The 19,154-nt window shown below is 43.6% G+C and overlaps 1 protein-coding gene across 2 annotated transcripts in view; it reads left to right on the top strand.

Moving 5' to 3' along the window:
• The window catches only part of POLRMT (RNA polymerase mitochondrial), a 126,748-nt gene that overhangs the window by 50,819 nt on the left and 56,775 nt on the right, over positions 1-19,154 (top strand). For both annotated transcript variants that reach the window (XM_069767830.1, XM_069767829.1), the window contains exons 8-11: positions 15,774-15,944; positions 16,052-16,291; positions 16,803-17,588; positions 17,670-17,792. In XM_069767830.1, the coding sequence (XP_069623931.1) occupies positions 15,774-15,944; positions 16,052-16,291; positions 16,803-17,588; positions 17,670-17,792 (1,320 nt within the window). The remainder of the gene's footprint in view (positions 1-15,773; positions 15,945-16,051; positions 16,292-16,802; positions 17,589-17,669; positions 17,793-19,154) is intronic.

Raw genomic sequence — 19,154 nt, 5'->3', positions numbered from 1 at the left:
CATTGTCCATATACTACAGGGACATGCATATTCTAGAATACCCGATGCGTTAGAATCGGGCCACAATCTAGTGTGTGTATATATATATATATATATATATATATATATATATATATATATATATATATATATATATATATATATATATATATATATAATGTGTGTATGTACAACTTTTGGGGTCCAATTTCTTCTGTTACCCTTGGGAAAATAAAAAAAAATTGGAGGAGAAAAGATCATTTGTGTGGAAAAAAATTTAATGATTTATTTTTATGGCTCTGTTATAAACTTCTGTAAAGCACTTGGGGGTTTAGAGTGCTCACCACACATCTAGATAAGCTCCTTGGGGGGGTCTAGTTTCCAAAATGGTGTCACTTGTGGGGGGTTTCCACTGTTTAGGCACATCAGGGGCTCTACAAACGAGACATGGCGTCCGATCTCAATTCCAGCCAATTTTGCATTGAAAAGTCAAATGGCACTCCTTCCCTTCCGAGCTCTGCCATGCGCCCAAACAGTGGTTTACCCCCACATATGGGGTATCAGCGTACTCAGGACAAATTTCACAACAACTTATGGGGTCCAATTTCTACTGTTAGTTAGTAAAAGGAAAAAAAAGTGGATCTGAAGTAAATTTTTAGTGAAAAAAAGTTAAATATTCATTTTATTTTTAAACATTATAAAAATTTCTGTGAAGCACCTGAAGGGTTAATAAACTTCTTGAATGTGGTTTTGAGCACCTTGAGGTATGCAGTTTTTAGAATGTTGTCACTTTTGGGTATTTTCTGTCATATAGACCCCTCAAAGTCACTTCAAATGTGAGGTGGTCTCTAAAAAAACAAATGGTGTTGTAAAAATGAGAAATCGCTATTTAACTTTTAACCCTTACAACTTCCTAACAGTAAAAAATTTTGGTTCTAAAATGGTGGTGATGTAAAGTAAACATATGGGAAATGTTACTTAAGTGTTTTGTGTGACATATCTCTGTGATTTAAGGGTAAGAAAATTCAAAGTTGAAAAATTGCGAAATTTACAAAATTTTAACCAAATTTCCATTTTTTCACAAATAATCGCAAGTCATATCAAATAAATACTACCACTAACATGAAGTACAATATGTCATGAAAAAACAATGGCAGAATCAACGGGATCCATGGAAGCATTCCAGAGTTATAACCTCCTAGAAGGACAGTGGTCAGAATTGTAAAAATTGGCTTGGTTATTAACATGCAAACCACCCTTGGGGGTTAAGGGGTTAAATTAAGATGTCACAGAAAATGGTTAATAAATAACATTTCCACATGTCTACTTTACATCAGAATGCGGTACATTTAAAAAAAAAAAATTTTTTTAAGTAAGTTATAAGGGTTAAAAATATAAGGGAATGGGGGTCACTTGGGGAATAGTGATCACAAAATAATACGTTTTCATGTATCCTTTAATAAGATGTGTAGTAGATGATCTTAGTACAATAAACTGGAACTATATCCTGAGGCATAGAAGTACACACAGAAAATGGGAGACATTTATTAGCATCCTGGATAGGACCACCGTATGGGAATAAACATACTAGAAATAGGAGGAAACCAATATGGCTAAATAGAGCTGTAAGGGGCGCAATAAGTGACAAAAAGAAAGCATTTAGAGAAGTAAAGGAAGGAGGTAGTGATGAGGCATTAAATAAATACAAAAAATTAAATTCTGTAAAAAGCAAATCAAGGCAGCAAAGATTGAGACAGAGACTCCATGCCAGAGAGGGATAAATTATCACAAAATATTCTTTAACTACATACAGTTAAAGGGAAGGTACCGCGTTTGTAGATCATTAATTAATTAATCAATGTAATGTAGCATAACAATCTGTTATAACCCAGATTTGAATGCATGTAAAACAGATTTCGTGTGATATATGAGTAGAAAGAATGCACTGGGGGCTGACATCTTGGTTTTGCAGCAGTAGCACGTCACTATCAGTGTCAGATTACGGCACCCCATGGACATAGGAGATAATAGACCGGCTCGGACCCTATCTGTAACATTGCAGCAGCATTAGCAGTGAGCTGGGCACGCCTCTGTGGGCTGCACAACTCACTGCTGTAGGTGTGACTAGCTGCCATTTTATTATAGCCCTGTGCTATCTGCCGAGCTCCACTTGCTCTCTATCGCAGGACAGAAGCACTGACTGCTCCTCTGTACTCCAGGCACTGCAGGTTCTGGGCAGACATCCTCTGCTCTCACACGCTGCCCTGTGCTTCTCCTGCTCTGTCTCCGCCTCCCCACAGTCCCAGTGATCTCCGGTAAACTGCACTCTCCCCCTGTGTCGCTCTCCCTCTCTGTGCGGCGTGGGGGGGTCTCTGTGCGGCGTGGGGGGGGGGTCTCTGTGCGGCATGGGGGGTCTCTGTGCGGCGTGGGGGGGGTCTCTGTGCGGCATGGGGGGGGTCTCTGTGCGGCATGGGGGGTCTCTGTGCGGCGTGGGGGGGTCTCTGTGCGGCGTGGGGGGGGTCTCTGTGCGGCGTGGGGTGGGGTCTCTGTGCGGCGTGGGGAGGTCTCTGCGGCGTGGGGGGAGTCTCTGTGCGGCGTGGGGAGGTCTCTGTGCGGCGTGGGGGATCTCTGTGCGGCGTGGGGAGGTCTCTGTGCGGCGTGGGGGGGTCTCTGCGGCGTCGGGGGGTCTCTGTGCGGCGTGGGGGGGTCTCTGTGCGGCTTGGGGGGGTCTCTGTGCGGCTTGGGGGGGTCTCTGTGCGGCGTGGGGGGGTCTCTGTGCGGCTTGGGGGGGTCTCTATGCGTGTATGCAAGCATCATCCGATGGGACTACAAGTCCCATCGGACGATGCCTGCTACAATGACAGTGATTGACACATTAGCCAATTATGGGACAGTAATAGTCCCATCATCCGGCTAATGTGTTGAATGAAAAAAAAAATACTCCATACATACATGCCACATAAATGCCACATACATGCCACATACATGCTACATACATGCTACATACAATACATTCATACATTACATACATATAGACATACAGTACATTAAACATAGATTTCATACTCACCATTACTTGTCACTTTGTTCCCCGAAGCCAGTGTCATCTGTAAAAAAAAATATTAAAAAAACAAACAACCAATATACTCCCTGTCCGCAGAAATCCACGAGTGTCCCACGACGATCTCCCGTGGAGAGCAGCAGCATCAGATAATACGACTGTTCTCCAGGGGCTCCAGGAACACAATGACAGCAGGAAGGTATCCTTCCACCACTGTATTCCTCCGCCGCTGTAAAAAAAAAGTCCCTAGTCTCACTTTATGCCATTGCTGTATGAGAAATTTTCCCAGGCAGCAATTGCCATAAAGTGAGACCTTGTCCTAAGGCAGGGGTCCCCAACCTGTAGCTCGGGAGCCACATGTGGCTCGCGAGCCTGTGATGTGTGGCTCGCGGCTGCCTGCCAGCTTGGTGCATTAGCACCAGGTGTAAATAACTATTAAGATCAGATCTCTAAATGGTGACTTGTGTGTAGCCCTGTACAGAAGAGCAGATCTGAATAGGGGTGAGATAGGAAACCGTGGAGCTTGGCATACTGCCTTGATGTGATTTCAGTGGAAAAGCTTTGGTTGTCATACCAGTAATGGAGGCTCTCGGTAACACTACTGTGAGTGGGGAAGAAGCTGGTTGTGGCTCGCGACCCTCTCTCAGAGCTGAACGTGGCTCACGACCCTCTTTTCACAGCTGGATGTGGCTCTCGAGGTCAGAAAGGTTGGGGACCTCTGTCCTAAGGTAACCTCAGTGGTGCACTGCAGGAGCCATTGTCTCCTGCCAGTGTGTCACTGAGGGTCCTATAGAGCAGTGACATCACCCGATGTCACTGTTCTATAGGGGAGATCGTCGTGGGACACTCGTTATTAATTGGACTACGGCGGACAGGTAGTATACGGTTTATTATTTTACGTTTTTTGCAGGCGCTGAAGTATGGTAAGTATGGTGAAATGAAGAATATTAAAATTCTTTTTTCCTAATGTGTGCGTGTTTTTTTTAACCCTTTCTTACTATTGGATTAATAACGGATAGGCGTCTTATTGACGCCTCTCCGCTATTAACCCGGCTTAATGTCACCTTACAATAGCAAGGTGACATTAACCCTTCATTACCCCATATCCCACCGCTACACGGGAGTGGGAAGAGAGGGGCTAAGTGCCGGAATTGGCGCATCTTACAGATGCGCCATTTCTGGGGCGGCTGCGGACTGGTATTTGTAGCCGGAAAGGGGGGGGGGGCAATATCCATGGCCCCTCTCTAGGCTATGAATATCAGCCTGCAGCTGTCTGCGTAGCCTTTCTGGCTATAAAATATAGGGGGACCCCACGCAATTTTTTTTTGGGGGGTCCCCTTATTTTAATAGCCAGTAAAGGCTATACAGACAGCTGCGGGCTGATATTCATAGCAGGCTACAGATATTGGCCTCCGGCCGTCGGCTTTCCCCCTCTGGCGCAGAAAATTGCACGGGCGCCCACGCGTTTTTTTTTTATTTTTTTTAATTCAGCCCTCACAAAGGCCTCTTTCACACTTGCGTCGGTACGAGTCCGTCGCTATGCGTCGGGCCGACGTACCGACGCACGTTGTGAAATTTGTGCCCGACGTGGGCAGCGGATGCAGTTTTTCAACACATCCACTGCCCATTCTGAAGTCTAGAAGGAGGGGGCGGAGTTTTGGCAGCGCATGCGCGGTAGAAAATGGCGGACGCGCTGGACAAAAAAATTCACTTGAACATTTTTTTCGTGCCGACGGTCCGCCAAAACACGATGGATCCGTTGCACGACGGACGCGACCACGCGACGTGTGGCCATCCGTCACGATCTGTCGCTAATACAAGTTTATGGGAAAAAACGCATCCTGCGAGCACATTTGCAGAATCCGTTTTTTTCCGCCAGATCCGTTTTTTCCCGCCGGATCCATTTTTCCCGCTGGATCCGGTTTTTCCCGCCGGATCCGTTTTTTTCCACAATTTCCTTTTTTTTCTGCCAGATCAGGTTTTTTTCCATCGGATCCTTTTTTTCCCGCCTGATCCGTTTTTTTCCACAATTTCCTTTTTTTTCTGTCAGATCAGTTTTTTTTCCATCGGATCCTTTTTTTTCCCGCCTGATCTGTTTTTTCCCACCAGATCTGTTTTTTTCCACAATTTCCTTTTTTTTCTGCCAGATCAGGTTTTTTTTCCATCGGATCCTTTTTTTCCCGCCTGATCCGTTTTTTTCCACAATTTCCTTTTTTTTCTGTCAGATCAGTTTTTTTTCCATCGGATCCTTTTTTTTCCCGCCTGATCTGTTTTTTTCCACAATTTCCTTTTTTTTCTGCCAGATCAGTTTATTTTCCATCGGATCCTTTTTTTCCCGCCTGATCCGTTTTTTCCCGCCAGATCCGTTTTTTCCCACCGGATCCGTTTTTTTTCCACAATTTCCTTTTTTTTTCTGCCAGATCAGTTTATTTTCCATCGGATCCTTTTTTTCCCGCCTGATCCGTTTTTTCCCGCCAGATCCGTTTTTTCCCACCGGATCCGTTTTTTTCCACAATTTCCTTTTTTTTTCTGCCAGATCAGTTTTTTTTTCCATCGGATCCTTTTTTTCCGCCTTATCCGTTTTTTTCAGCCTTATCCGTTTTTTTCCACAATTTCCTTTTTTTTCTGCCAGATCAGTTTTTTCCATCGGATCCTTTTTTTCCCGCCTAATCCATTTTTTTCCGCCGGATCCGTTTTTTTCCCACAAGTTCCTTTTTTTTCTGCCAGATCAGTTTTTTCCGCCGGATCCGTTTTTTCACGCCAGATCCGTTTTTTTCCCACAAGTTCCTTTTTTTTCTGCCAGATCAGTTTTTTTTCGCCGGATCCGTTATTTTCTCATTGAGTTGTATTAGCGCCGGATGGCCACACGTTTCATCCGTTTTTTTTCAGGATCCGTCAAAACAGCTGTTTCCACTGGACGGAAAACACATACAGAGGAACGGTTGAATCGCGATCTCACCTGCCGCTATTGTGGGCACATGTCAGTCATGTTTTTCTCTATTGACAGATTGGGCGATTCTGAACGCGGCGATACTAAATATGTGTAGGTTTGATTTTTTTATTGTTTTATTTTTGATGGGGCAAAAGGGGGGTGATTTAAACTTTAATTTTTTTTTTTTTTTTTCATATTTTTAAAAACATTTTTTTTTACATTTGCCATGCTTCAATAGCCTCCATGGGAAACTAGAAGCTGGCACAACTCGATCGGCTCAGCTACATAGCAGCGATCATCAGATTGCTGCTCCGTAGCTGAATTACAGGCTTGCTATGAGCGCCGACCACAGGGTGGCGCTCACAGCAGGCCGGCATCAGTAGCTATAGAGGTCTCAAGGACCTCTATGGTTACCATCCTGACGCATCGCCAACCCCTGATCATGTGACGGGGGTGGAAGATACGCCCATTTCTGGCCGCGCGGCTGGAAGCGGTAGTTAAATGCCGCTGTCAGCATTTGACAGCGGCATTTAACAGGTTAATAGCGGCAGGTGAATTCACCTGCCGCTATTGCGCACACATGTCAGCTGTACAAAACAGCTGACATGTCGTGACTTTGATGTGGGCTCACCGCCGGAGCCCACATCAAAGGAGGAGACACGACATGCGCAGAACATGTTGCGTTTTTTTACTGCGATGCGTTTTTCCCCCAGAAAAAATGCAACATATGCACAAAAATTGCGGAATGCATTATAAATGATGGGATGCATATGTATGCATTTTTAAATTGTTTTTATCACATTTTTATAGCGAACAAACGCAAAAAAATGCGAAAAATTCTGAACGTGTGCACACAGCCTCAATGTGTATCTCCCCATCACACTCCATATGTGTCTCACTCATCATACTTCACGTCTTTCTCTCCCATCAGTCACTCTTAGGCCGGGGACACACGCAACGTATAAAAAAAGGTCCGTTTTTGATGGACGAGAATCGCACAAATGTTACCAAAACAGTGATCTGTCTGCAGTGCGAGGATGCGATTTTCTCGCATCCAATGATCCGTGTGACATCCGTATGGTGAGATTTTCTCACACACTTGCAAAATGAGCAAATAATGGCTGAGCCTTTCCTGTCACCTGCCCAATGCCTGAGAATTTCTCGTACGTCACACTGATGGTCCGTGTGCTGTGCGATTTTTTTTTTTTTCTCTCACCCCCATAGACTTTCATTGGCGATTCTCGGCCGAGAAACGCTGACAATCGCAGCATGCTGCGATTTCACTCGGATCCTGAATACGGCTGAGAAAATATCGGATGATGGGAGCTGCCCCATAGATTAACATTGGGACGAGTGCTATGCGATTTTTTTTTATCGCATTGCACTCGTCCGTATTGCGGTCTAGTGTGACCCCGGCCTTAGCCATACAATGCGTCTCTCCCCTCCCTCCATAATGCCTGGCTATTCACTGCAGACCTGGAGCTCCCAGACAGCTCCCAATGCTGCTCCATGCACACCACATGTCTTCACTCTTCTTGGGTCCAGATTCTGCTGAGCCCACTGTGTTCTGATCCTCTGTAAACAAGCTGTGCCTCTGATGCAGTAACTGCTGATGATAGCAGCTCACAGGGCAGTCACACACAAAATGGTGCTGCCCTGTGATGCTGCTCTTCATTCTTACTGTTGGGGCAGTAACTGCTGACATCACCATTTCCCTCCCCTTTTGGGTGGTCTAATATCCCTGGGGCAGAGCTGCTAAATCTTACTATAGCTGCTTGAGGTCTAAAACGGAAAATGCTCCCCCTAGTGGTAAATATGTATATTTGTAGAAAAATATATAATATTTTTCATATAGAAGTGTTTGCAAACAGTGCAAACATTTTATTAATACATTTTAATTACTATTTTAAGCTTAATTTCACAAGAAAACAAAATACGAGAAAACTGGTGGCACCTTCCCTTTAAGTCCATATATATTTTGACAGAGACAACATTTTTCTAATTTTGGTTATAGTCATTACCACAATGAATTTTAAACAAAAAAATTCAGATGCAGTTGAAGTTCAGACTTTCAGCTTTCATTTGAGGGTAGCCGCATTAAAATTGGATGAAGGGTTTAGGAGTTTCAGCTCCGTAACATAATAATAGTAATTGGACAGATTAAATAATTTTAAATAAAATGTTCATTTCTAGTACTTGGTTGAAAACCCTTTGTTGGCAATGACTGCCTGAAATCTTGAACTCATGGACATCACCAGACGCTGTGTTTCCTCCTTTTTGATGCTCTGCCAGGCCTTCACTGCCGTGGTTTTCAGTTTGTTTGTGGGCCTTTCTGTCTGAGGTTTAGTCTGCGACGCACCGACGCAGGTTGTGAAAAAAATGTGAAAAAAATGAACAACGGGGGCAGCGGATGCAGTTTTTCAACGCATGTTGTAATGTCCGGGGAGGTGGGGGCGGAGTTCCGGACTCGACGCACAAAAAACGTTACATGTAACTTTTTTTGTGCCGACGGTGCGCCAAAACACGACGCATCCATTGCACGACGGATGCGACGTGTGGCCATACGTCGCAATGCATCGGCTAATGCAAGTCTATGGAGAGAAAACGCATCCTGCGGGCAACTTTGCAGGATGCATTTTTTCTCCAAAACGCCCGAGCCATCACACTGCCTCCGCCGTGTTTTACAGATGATGTGGTATGCTTTGTATCATGAGCTGTACCATGCCTTCACCATACTTTTCTCTTTCCATCATTCTGGTAGAGGTTGATCTTGGTTTCATCTTTCCAGAATGTTATTCCAGAACTGTGCTGGCTTTAGATGTTTTTTAGCAAAGTCCAGTCTAGCCTTTTTATTCTTGATGCTTATGAGTGACTTGCACCGAGCAGTGAACCCTCTGTATTTACTTTCATGCAGTCTTCTCTTTATGGTAGATTAGGAAATTGATACGGCTACCTCCTGGAGTGTTGTTGGTTGGCTGTTGTGAAGGGGTTTCTCTTCACCATGGAGATTATTCTGCGATCATCCACCACTGTTGTCTTCCGCGGGCGCCCAGGTCTTTTTGCATTGATGAGTTCACCAGTGCTTGCTTTCTTTCTCAGGATGTACCAAACTGTAGATTTTGCCACTCCTAATATTGTAGCAATTTCTCGGATGGGTTTTTTCTGTTTTCGCAGGATAAGGATGGCTTGTTTCACCTGCATGGAGAGCTCCTTTGACCACATGTTTACTTCACAGCAAAACCTTCCAAATGCAAGCGCCACAACTCAAATCAACTCCAGGCCTTTTATCTGCTTAATTGAGAATGACCTAACGAAGGGATTGCCCACACTTGTTCATGAAATAGCCTTTAAGTCAATTGTCCAATTACTTTTGGTCCCTTTAAAAACAGGGTGGCACATGTTAAGGAGCTGAAACTCCTAACCCTTCATCCAATTTTAATGTGGATACCCTCAAATGAAAGCTGAAAGTCTGAACTTCAACTGCATCTGAATTGTTTTGTTTAAAATTCATTGTGGTAATGTCTATAGCCAAAATTAGAAAAATGTTGTCTCTGTCCAAATATATATGGACTTAAACGTAAATAGTAAGAAACTAAAAATGATAGTGTTGGCCCCCTTAAAAATAGTCTGGGTGAAATGGTGGATGAGGATGAGGAAAAAGCCAATATACTAAATGACTTTTTTCAACAGTATTTGCACAAGAGAATTCCATGGCAGACAATATGATCAGTGATAACAAAAATTCCCCATTAAATGGCCCCTGCTTAACCCAGCAGGAAGTACGTCGTCGTCCAAAAATCACTAAAATTGACATCTCCGGGCCCGGATGGGTTACACCCCCAAATACTGCAGGAATTGTACTGTACTGTCATTGATAGACAATTATTTTTAATCTTTAAAGATTCCTTAATAACAGGGTCTGTCACGATTCACACCGTGACTGTCACCCCTACGTCACGGATCGGGGTGACTTGAGGCCAACAGATGGCTATCACATGTGCAGGGGGGCTTATCTTGGTTATCCCTCCACTGCTACACTGTGATGAAAACACAGTCAAGGTTATTGACCTCTTAGTTTACAGCAGGGGCTTATTTTAGATATCTCACTGCTCTGCAATATAACACGAACTGCAGGGATTTATGTATATCCCGCTTTACAGTTCCACTTGAAAATTTGCAGCTCTCTGGCGCCCCCCCCCCTTACCCTCAGGTCAGATTAGGTACTGCACCTAGGGTAATTAGTCGCCAGAAAGGCTGCCTGCTATGTACTGGCTATTGGGCACGCTGCAGCGAGGCGATATAGCTACTCCTACTCAGGCAGGAACAATAATTATCAACGCCGCCGTCGCTACAACGATTTCCAGATACCCAGAACAAGGTATGCTGCCACCAGCTTTGATTACCGGGTCCGAAGCTAACCCAATACAGTAGCGTAATTCCCTTCAGAAGACTTAGAACAGTAATTTAGATATTTAGATATTTTACTCCGGAAGATAAGGCAGTGTTTATAAAAAAAATATTACAAGGATGTTACAAAAGAGACAATTGAAAATATGTACAAGGTAATTATAGCATAACGGGATTAAATGAGAAAAGGTAAAACTCACATGTTCTCAGATCATTGCAGGCAAAACATGCTGGCAGGCAGAGCCCAGATGTCCCAGTGCATAGTACAGCTCCTCAGGCAAAAAAACTCAGACTGAAGGCTGGGTAAAGTGGAGTCACTTTAAAAACTGCAGCCACGTGACATCACTAAAAGGGTGGGTTTACCCAGACCCTCCTATCTGTTCAGCTGTAGAGTTTTCTCCAACAATTCTTATAATTCTTGTATTTTCGTTCCCGAACATGTCAGAATCATAACACACCCAGCATTCAGCTTATTTTAAAATTAGCTTTCTAATGAAACTAAATTTGGGCTAGTTGAGACACACTGTTCCGGAGAAATCCGTACTTTGTCCCTGTTGGAATTAGAAGCTCCTGCTTACAGTGGCTGACAGATCCGCCGATGGAGATTCGCAAAATGGACAAATTATTTTCCTAGCCTAAGTCGTTGGCCCAATATCTCACTATGACAGGACAAAGAACCGCATGTCTTGAGAGGGATATCAGACCAGTTCTAGCTGGCACAACTGTCCACTGCAGCTATAGCGGTCATAAAAATTCTTCTGGGGGGGGCATGAGGGGTTTGGGATCTACACATGCACATCTCCGAAACAGAAACACGCAGAGAAGGGGGGCTTTTTGCCCACAGTATCGTGCTACCAGGCAAAGCTACAAAATCATATTACATTTCATACAATATTGTGACAGGGTCTGTACCACAGGACTGGCCGTATAGCAAATGTGGTGCCAATATTCAAAAGGGGGACAAAAACTAAACTCGGAAATTATAGGCCAGTAAGCTTAACCTCTACTGTGGGTAAAATCCTGGAAGGTATTCTAAGAGCTGCTATGCTGGAGTATCTGAAGAGGAATAACCTCATGACCCAGGGGTGGGTTTCAAATTTTTAACAGGTTCTGTTTGTGTTGGAAAACCACACCCATTTTTAAGCCACACCCATTTACACACCTTTTTCTCAAACATATACAGGTAGGGACGCAGTCAAACCATACCTCCCAACTTTTGAAGAAGTTTGCCGCGGCAAATTTTAGGCCATGCCTCTGACCACACCCATTTCACAACTAGTCACACCCATATCTACATCCCAACCACACCCATTTAGCACTGCTGATCACACTGTTTCATAAACAAAAAATATGGCCACACATGATGCTCCATACTGTATAATGACCACACAGTGCTCATTACTGTATAATGGCCACATATGATGCTCCATACTGTATAATGACCACACAGTGCTCAATACTGTATGATGGCCACACATGATGCTCCATACTGTGTGACCACACAGTGCTCAATACTGTATAAGGCTAGGGTCACATTGCGTTAGTGCAATCCGTTTAGCGCTAGCGGATTGCGCTAACGCAATGTTTTTAAAGGGTCGCGTTTCTGCGAGAGCGGGGAACGGACCTCGGGCGCGCCGCGGACGCTGCAAGCAGCGTCCGAGGCGCGCTACAAAAGACCGGCGCGTCGCTAGCGCGTGCCGAAAATGACACGCGCTAGCAATGCGCTGGTACATTGCGGGCAATGGGAGCACTAACGGACGCGTTGCATGGCGTTAATTTCGCCGTGCAACGCTGTCCGTTAGCGCTCTGACCAAAACGCAATGTGACCCCAGCCTAATGGCCACATCTGATGCTCCATACTGTATAATGGCCACACAGTGCTCCATACTGTATAATGGCCCTACATGATGCTCCATACCAGAGGTGTCAAACTGCAATCCTCAAGGGCTGCAAACAGGTCATGTTTTCAGGATTTCCTTGTACTGCACAGGTGATAATTTAACCCTGCTGTTTTGTTTGCATTTACTATACACTTGTAGTGTTCCGGGTCACTATGACCCGGCTTATTAAACCTTGATTTTAGACACTCTAACTCCATATTTTTTTTTATACTTTTTGCTTACTAGACTGTTTGTGAACATGTTTGGTAGTAAAAAAAAAAAGAAAAATGATCTAGAAATCTTTTTTTTTTTTTTTTTTTTTTATTCTGAAAAAACAGATCCATCCAATGAGCAAAATGAAAATAGAAAACTACACATATTTTGTAAAAAAAAAAAAACAAAAAAACAATCAAATCAAACATTTTGTGATAAAAAATTAAAGATAATAAACATTACAATGTGAATATATTTACATGATCATATAAATTTACGGATTCTTGCATGAAAAACAATACACATGATTTTTGCATAGAAATGTTTTACAGCCAGAACATGTTAGACTCGTCTTGTTGTCACAAGTAGAAGGGCAATAGCTGCATCTTTTTCTTTTGATGCCGGAAGAGGCCATGGGGGTAGAAGCACACAGCTGCTCTCCAAAGAAACTGAAAGGTAACATGTCTGGGCTAGCATATGTGTACTGATAAGAGCAGAGAAGATAAGAACCCTTCTGAAAACAAGCAGATAAGCCAGGAAGACAGACTTAGGGTACCGTCACACTATACCATTTCGATCGCTACGACGGTACGATTCGTGACGTTCCAGCGATATCGTTACGATATCGCTGTGTCTGACACGCAGCAGCGATCAGGGATCCTGCTGAGAATCGTACGTCGTAGCAGATCGTTTGGAACATTCTTTCGTCGCTGGATCTCCCGCTGTCATCGCTAGATCGGTGTGTGTGACACCGATCTAGCGATTCGATCCAGCGATGCGTTCGCTTGTAACCAGGGTAAACATCGGGTTACTAAGCGCAGGGCCGCGCTTAGTAACCCGATGTTTACCCTGGTTACAAGCGTAAAAGTAAAAAAAAACAAACAGCACATACTTACATTCTGGTGTCCGTCAGGTCCCTTGCCGTCTGCTTCCCGCACTGTGACTGCCGGCCGTAAAGTGAAAGCAGAGCACAGCCGCTGTGCTTTCACTTTCACTTTACGGCCGGCAGTCTGTGAGTGCGGGAAGCAGACGGCAAGGGACAGGCACCGGAATGTAAGTATGTGCTGTTTGTTTTTTTTTACGCTGGTAACCAGGGTAAACATCGGGTTACTAAGTGCGGTCCTGCGCTTAGTAACCCGATGTTTACCCTGGTTACCCAGGGACCTCGGCATCGTTGGTCGCTGGAGAGCTGTCTGTGTGACAGCTCTCCAGCGACCACACTACGATTTACCTACGATCACGGCCAGGTCATATCGCTGGTTGTGATCGTAGGTAAATCGTATAGTGTGACGGTACCCTTACTTAGCAAAAAAAAATTATTTGCAAGACTTTACAGCTCAGCTTTACAAAAAAAAAACGTCTTAGACAGCGCGTTCTGAGCAGTCCAATCTGCGCATAATATACACTTGTAGTGCACACCTAGTGATCTCTCCGGATGCACTCTACATTTTAGAATAGACTGCGCACAAGAAAATAATCAATATAAAGCCATTTTTATGGTGCGCAGATCTCAATGCATACCCCCGGTAGAGTGCGTGTACGACCCCATTGAAATAATTTAGGAAATAAATCAATTGATATACAATAGTAGATGCAATAAATAGACCCAACTGAGGTTATAACTCCTTTATTTCACTGAAAATATGGCCTCACAGCTGTAAAAAAACAATGTCTGGTCACTATGACCCGAACACAACAAGTGTAACTTTTTGCGTGTAGCAAAAAGTAAACGAAAAAAAAAAAATACTCATAGGTAGGTCCCCCCAAATGAGGAAAAGTCAAGGAGTCTCAAGTTTTAGAGACTTACAGAAAAAAATCTACAGGGCCGCAAAAAGTCTGTTCGGGTCACTATGACCCGAACAGAACAGCAGGGTTAATCACCTACACACATAATGATTACAGCACCTTGTGCAAAGCTAAGGAAATCTTGAAAACACGCATGGTTTGCGGCCCTCGAGGAATGCAGTTTGACACCCCTGCTCCATACTGTATAATGGCCACACATGATGCTCCATACTGTATAATGGCCACACATGCTACATAATGTATAATGGCCACACATGATGCTCCATACTGTAATGGCCACACACAGTTCTCCATACTGTAAAATGGCCACACATGATGCTCCATACTGTATAATGGCCACACATGATGCTCAATACTGTATAATGGCCACACATGATGCTCCATACTGTATAATGGCCACACACAGTTCTCCATACTGTATATTGGCCACACATGATGCTCCATACTGTATAATGGCCACACATGATGCTCAATACTGTATAATGGCCACACATGATGCTCCATACTGTATAATGGCCACACATGATGCTCCATACTGTATAATGGCCACACATGATGCTCCATACTGTATAATGGCCACACATGATGCTCCATACAGTATAATGGCCACACATGATGCTCCATACTGTATAATGGCCACATATGATGCTCCATACTGTATGACCACACAGTGCTCAATACTGTATAATGGCCACACATGATACTCAATACTGTATAATAGCCACACAGTGCTCCATACTGTATAGTGGCCCCACATGATGCTCCAGGCTGTATAATGGCCACACGTGATACTGCGTACAGTATAATGGCCACATGATGCTCCATACTGTATAATGGCCACACATAACACTCAATACTGTACAATGTCTTTATTTTTACAAGTCTTTTCCATGTCCTTGGGTGTGACTCCTGTTGTAGGCTTCTGCCTAGGTACATTTTTTTGAGTATTGAAGGAAAACAGCACATGCAGTAATATCAAAAAGATTAAAATCCATATAGCATGGTCTGAGTAAGGGTATGTGCACACGTTGCGGTTTTCCTGCGGATCCACAGCGTTTTTTACCGTGCAAAACGCTGCAGATCCGCAAGGGATTTACAGTACAATGTAAATCAATGAGAAGAAAAAAAAACCACTGTGCTAATGGTGCGGAAAATTCTGTGCGGAAACGCTGCGGATTAAAAGAAGTAGCATGTCACTTCTTTTGCGCGGATCTGCAGCGTTTTTGGACCCATTCCATTATAGAAATCCGCAGGGGTAAAAAACGCAAACATCCGCACAAAAAATACGACACATCCTCACCTGCGTTTTCTGCCAAGAGATGCAGAATCTGCACAAAAAATTCCTTAAGCTAATCCGCAACGTGGGCACTTTGCCTTAGGGCACTGAGATAATAGAAACACGTCTGTGAATTTTCAGACCAGTCTAATCAGTGCTAGTCTTACACTTATATATAATCTTATATTTCCCTAAACTATATTGTTCACTTCTTCGTAGACCTTGACCAAGATTCCACCTACTGGAGAATCGTTCTTATTGCTGTCCCAAGATATGGGGATGAAAATTTACAATAGGTTTTCAATCCGGAGACAATTGCAGGGAAGTCACATGGACAGAATTCGCTACTTGTATAAGGAATACAGCCAATTGTTATCCGAAGAGGGACAGGTAAGTTTTATTTCATCTGATGACCACATATAGGCAGTCTGCCAAGACCAATAATATTTTATTTTTTGGAGCAAACCTTTATTTCCTACCTTCTGTTTTACATTCAGACCTCTTGCCTCCTTCCGAGGGAATTGTGGGACAACTTGGAGCATGAAAAATTTGGAGGCTCATGTTTGCCACGTGTGCACTCCATCTGGCCTCGCTCTCTATTGGTGCAGTTAGGAACACACCTGGTAGAGTTAATGGTCCAAACAATAAAATTAAAAAATAACATGTTTAGTCCTCGGAGTGACCCAAAACTCATACCAGTGCTGTACCACATGTATTCTTTCCGCAGCACACGCCAGGTATGTTTGGATAGTTATGTACTTTTGTTAATGTGTAGTAAATGTGATTTCGCAATAAGAATACTAAGTTTGGAAAAAAAAAATCCTTTCCAACTCCTGTCACCATATCCTTTATCTCAAATTACCATGCAGATGCATATGCCAACACATCTCTTAAACAGATTGTTCCTGGTACTGAAAGGTAACCTCTGTCCATAGAAAGTTACTGATCAGTGAGGGTCCGACTGCTGGGACCCCCAGTGATCCTGAAAATTACTGACAATTTCCCATTTTTGGGATCAAGGGTCAATCCCAGTGGTTGGAACCGCACCAACCAATAAGTTATCTCCAATCTTATGGATAGGAGATACATTTCAATTCTAGGAATATCCCTTGAAATGACCACATCTATAGCATATAGCAATCATTGAATGCCTCCATACTCCATACAAAGCACACGTTGCCAATGTTAGCTAATTTTCTCTGCCAAACTCAGTATGCTTTTGATGTTCTCATATTTTGCTTTTCACAGATTGGCCTCATCAAACCCCACCCAATTTATAGCCAAATATTGTTGGATGCTGGTGAGACCCTTCTTACTTTTGAGTCTTCTGTGATGCCAATGCGATGCCCTCCATTGCCTTGGACTTCTTCCCACTTTGGAGCCTATGTGCTTACTCCTGCCAAGCTTATGCGATGTAATGAGGGAGCAGTACAACATCAATTGCTCTTGGAAAAAAGTGCCCCTGGGCAACTGTTTCCAGTACTTGATTCTCTTAACCAGCTTGGAATGTGTGCATGGCGGATTAACCAACCACTCCTAGATATTATTGTTTCCATCTTCAATGATAAAGGCAGTGAAAAACTGGACATTCCTCCACCAGTCTCAGAAGCTCCTGCGCTTCCGTTTGAAAAGCCCGGGGCAGAGAGCTCCTGGGACAAGTTGTCGTATCAGAAGGAGCAGGCACGGTGCAGGAAGAAAGCGGCTGAAATGTTTAGCCTGCGAATGGCCGCTCTATATAAACTGTCTATTGCCAATTACCTGAGAGATCAGATTTTTTGGTTCCCTCACAACATGGACTTCCGTGGCCGTACATATCCTTGTCCTCCCCATTTTAACCATTTAGGCAGTGATGTGACACGGGCTTTGCTGCTGTTTGCTGAAGGCAGGCCACTTGGTCCAGTTGGCTTGAAATGGTTAAAGACTCATCTCATCAATCTTACTGGGCTCAAAAAGAAAAGCTCTCTCCAAGAAAGAAGGCAATATGCAGATGACATTATGGATGACATACTGGACTCTGCAGACAGACCGCTGAGTGTGAGCTTTACAATTTATTTTCTATTCGTTAATTTCTTTTTCATTAGTTTTCATTTTCCGTTTTGTTTTGGGTTGTTTTAGGGTAGGAAATGGTGGATGGAAGCAGATGAACCTTGGCAAACATTAGCATGCTGTATGGAAGTTGCAAATGCAACCCGCTCTCCAGATCCTGCAAAATACATCTCTTACTTTCCTGTTCACCAGGTAAAAGGTCATTGGGTGGCTTTCAGTATTCAACTATGCAGGAGATGACTGTGTTGCTTTTATGAAAAGCAGTGACTTGTCATCTTATGTAATCTTATTAGTAAGGACAAGACTGCATATAGCAGAGCCAGTGTCATGATTTAAAAATGGCAAAAGGGCTTAGTAGTAGCCTGCTGACTATTGACAGTCTAAGCGGAGTCTAAAACAGCATGTATTGAACATCCTTAGGTCATCCATTTTTTGCCTTATTTAAAAAAAAAAAAAAAAAAACATGGTTAAACATTGTGATTATCAGAATTTCAAATAATTGTTGCAAAAAATGTAGTGCGATTGCATCATGTAAACGTGGCCCGCAAAATCTAGAATTCCACTTCATACAGATAACTTACCGTATATACTCGAGTATAAGCTGAGATTTTCAGCCCATTTTTTCACATCAGACTCACCCTGCGGTCTCTGCATGTCCCTGCTTCTCAGATGGGCGCCGGCAGCTCTTCCTGTGTTCAGCGGTCATGTGGTACCTCTCATTAAAGTAATGAATATGGACGCGACTACACTCCCATAGGCGTGGAGCACATATTCATTACTTTAATGAGCGGTACCATGTGACTGCTGAACACAAGAACAATCTGCCGGCGCGGGAGACCATCTGAGAAGCAGAGACCGCACCAGGAGGGGGTGAGTATGACGGGGGAGGGTGAGCTATGTGATATTCACCTGTCCCCGTTTCACCGCCGGGCTCTGTCTTATGCATTCTCTGGCTATGACGTCCAGGTCACAGGGTTAGTGCACACCCTCTGCCTGAACAATCACTGCAGAGATCCCGAAGACACTACGGCGCGCGGCGGTGGAACGGGGACAAGTGAATATCTTAAGTCCTGGGGGCCTGAGCCAGCGGCGACATCAGCACCTGGCCCCTAGGAACAAGAGGTGAGTGAGTCTTTTTTTTTTTTTAGTGCTGCATATAGGGCATCTTATTCTATGGAGCATTTTATGGGGCCAACAACCTTTATGGAGCAGCTTATGGGGCATATTTTTGTATGGAGCTTCTTATGGGGCCATCATTAACCTTTGGACAGCATTATATGGGGAATATTTTAATACAGAGTTTCTTATGGGACTCGTCATAAACTTTATGGAGCATTATATAGGGCGTATTTTATATGGAGCATCTTATGGGGCCATAATGAACTTTATGGAGCATTGTATGGGGCTCCTGATTCAATATGGATATTCAAAAACACTTAACCTACTGATGTCTCAATTAATTTTACTTTTATTGGTATCTTTTTATTTTTGAAATTTACCAGTAGCTGCTGCATTTCCCAGTTTTTTTTTTTGTGGCAAAATGAGGGGTCTCGG

Source organism: Ranitomeya imitator, chromosome 1, assembly GCF_032444005.1.
Source record: "Ranitomeya imitator isolate aRanImi1 chromosome 1, aRanImi1.pri, whole genome shotgun sequence".
Taxonomy (NCBI): Eukaryota; Metazoa; Chordata; class Amphibia; order Anura; family Dendrobatidae; genus Ranitomeya; species Ranitomeya imitator.
Note: the sequence above shows the minus strand (reverse complement) of the source record. Positions and strands in the feature narration are given on the sequence as shown.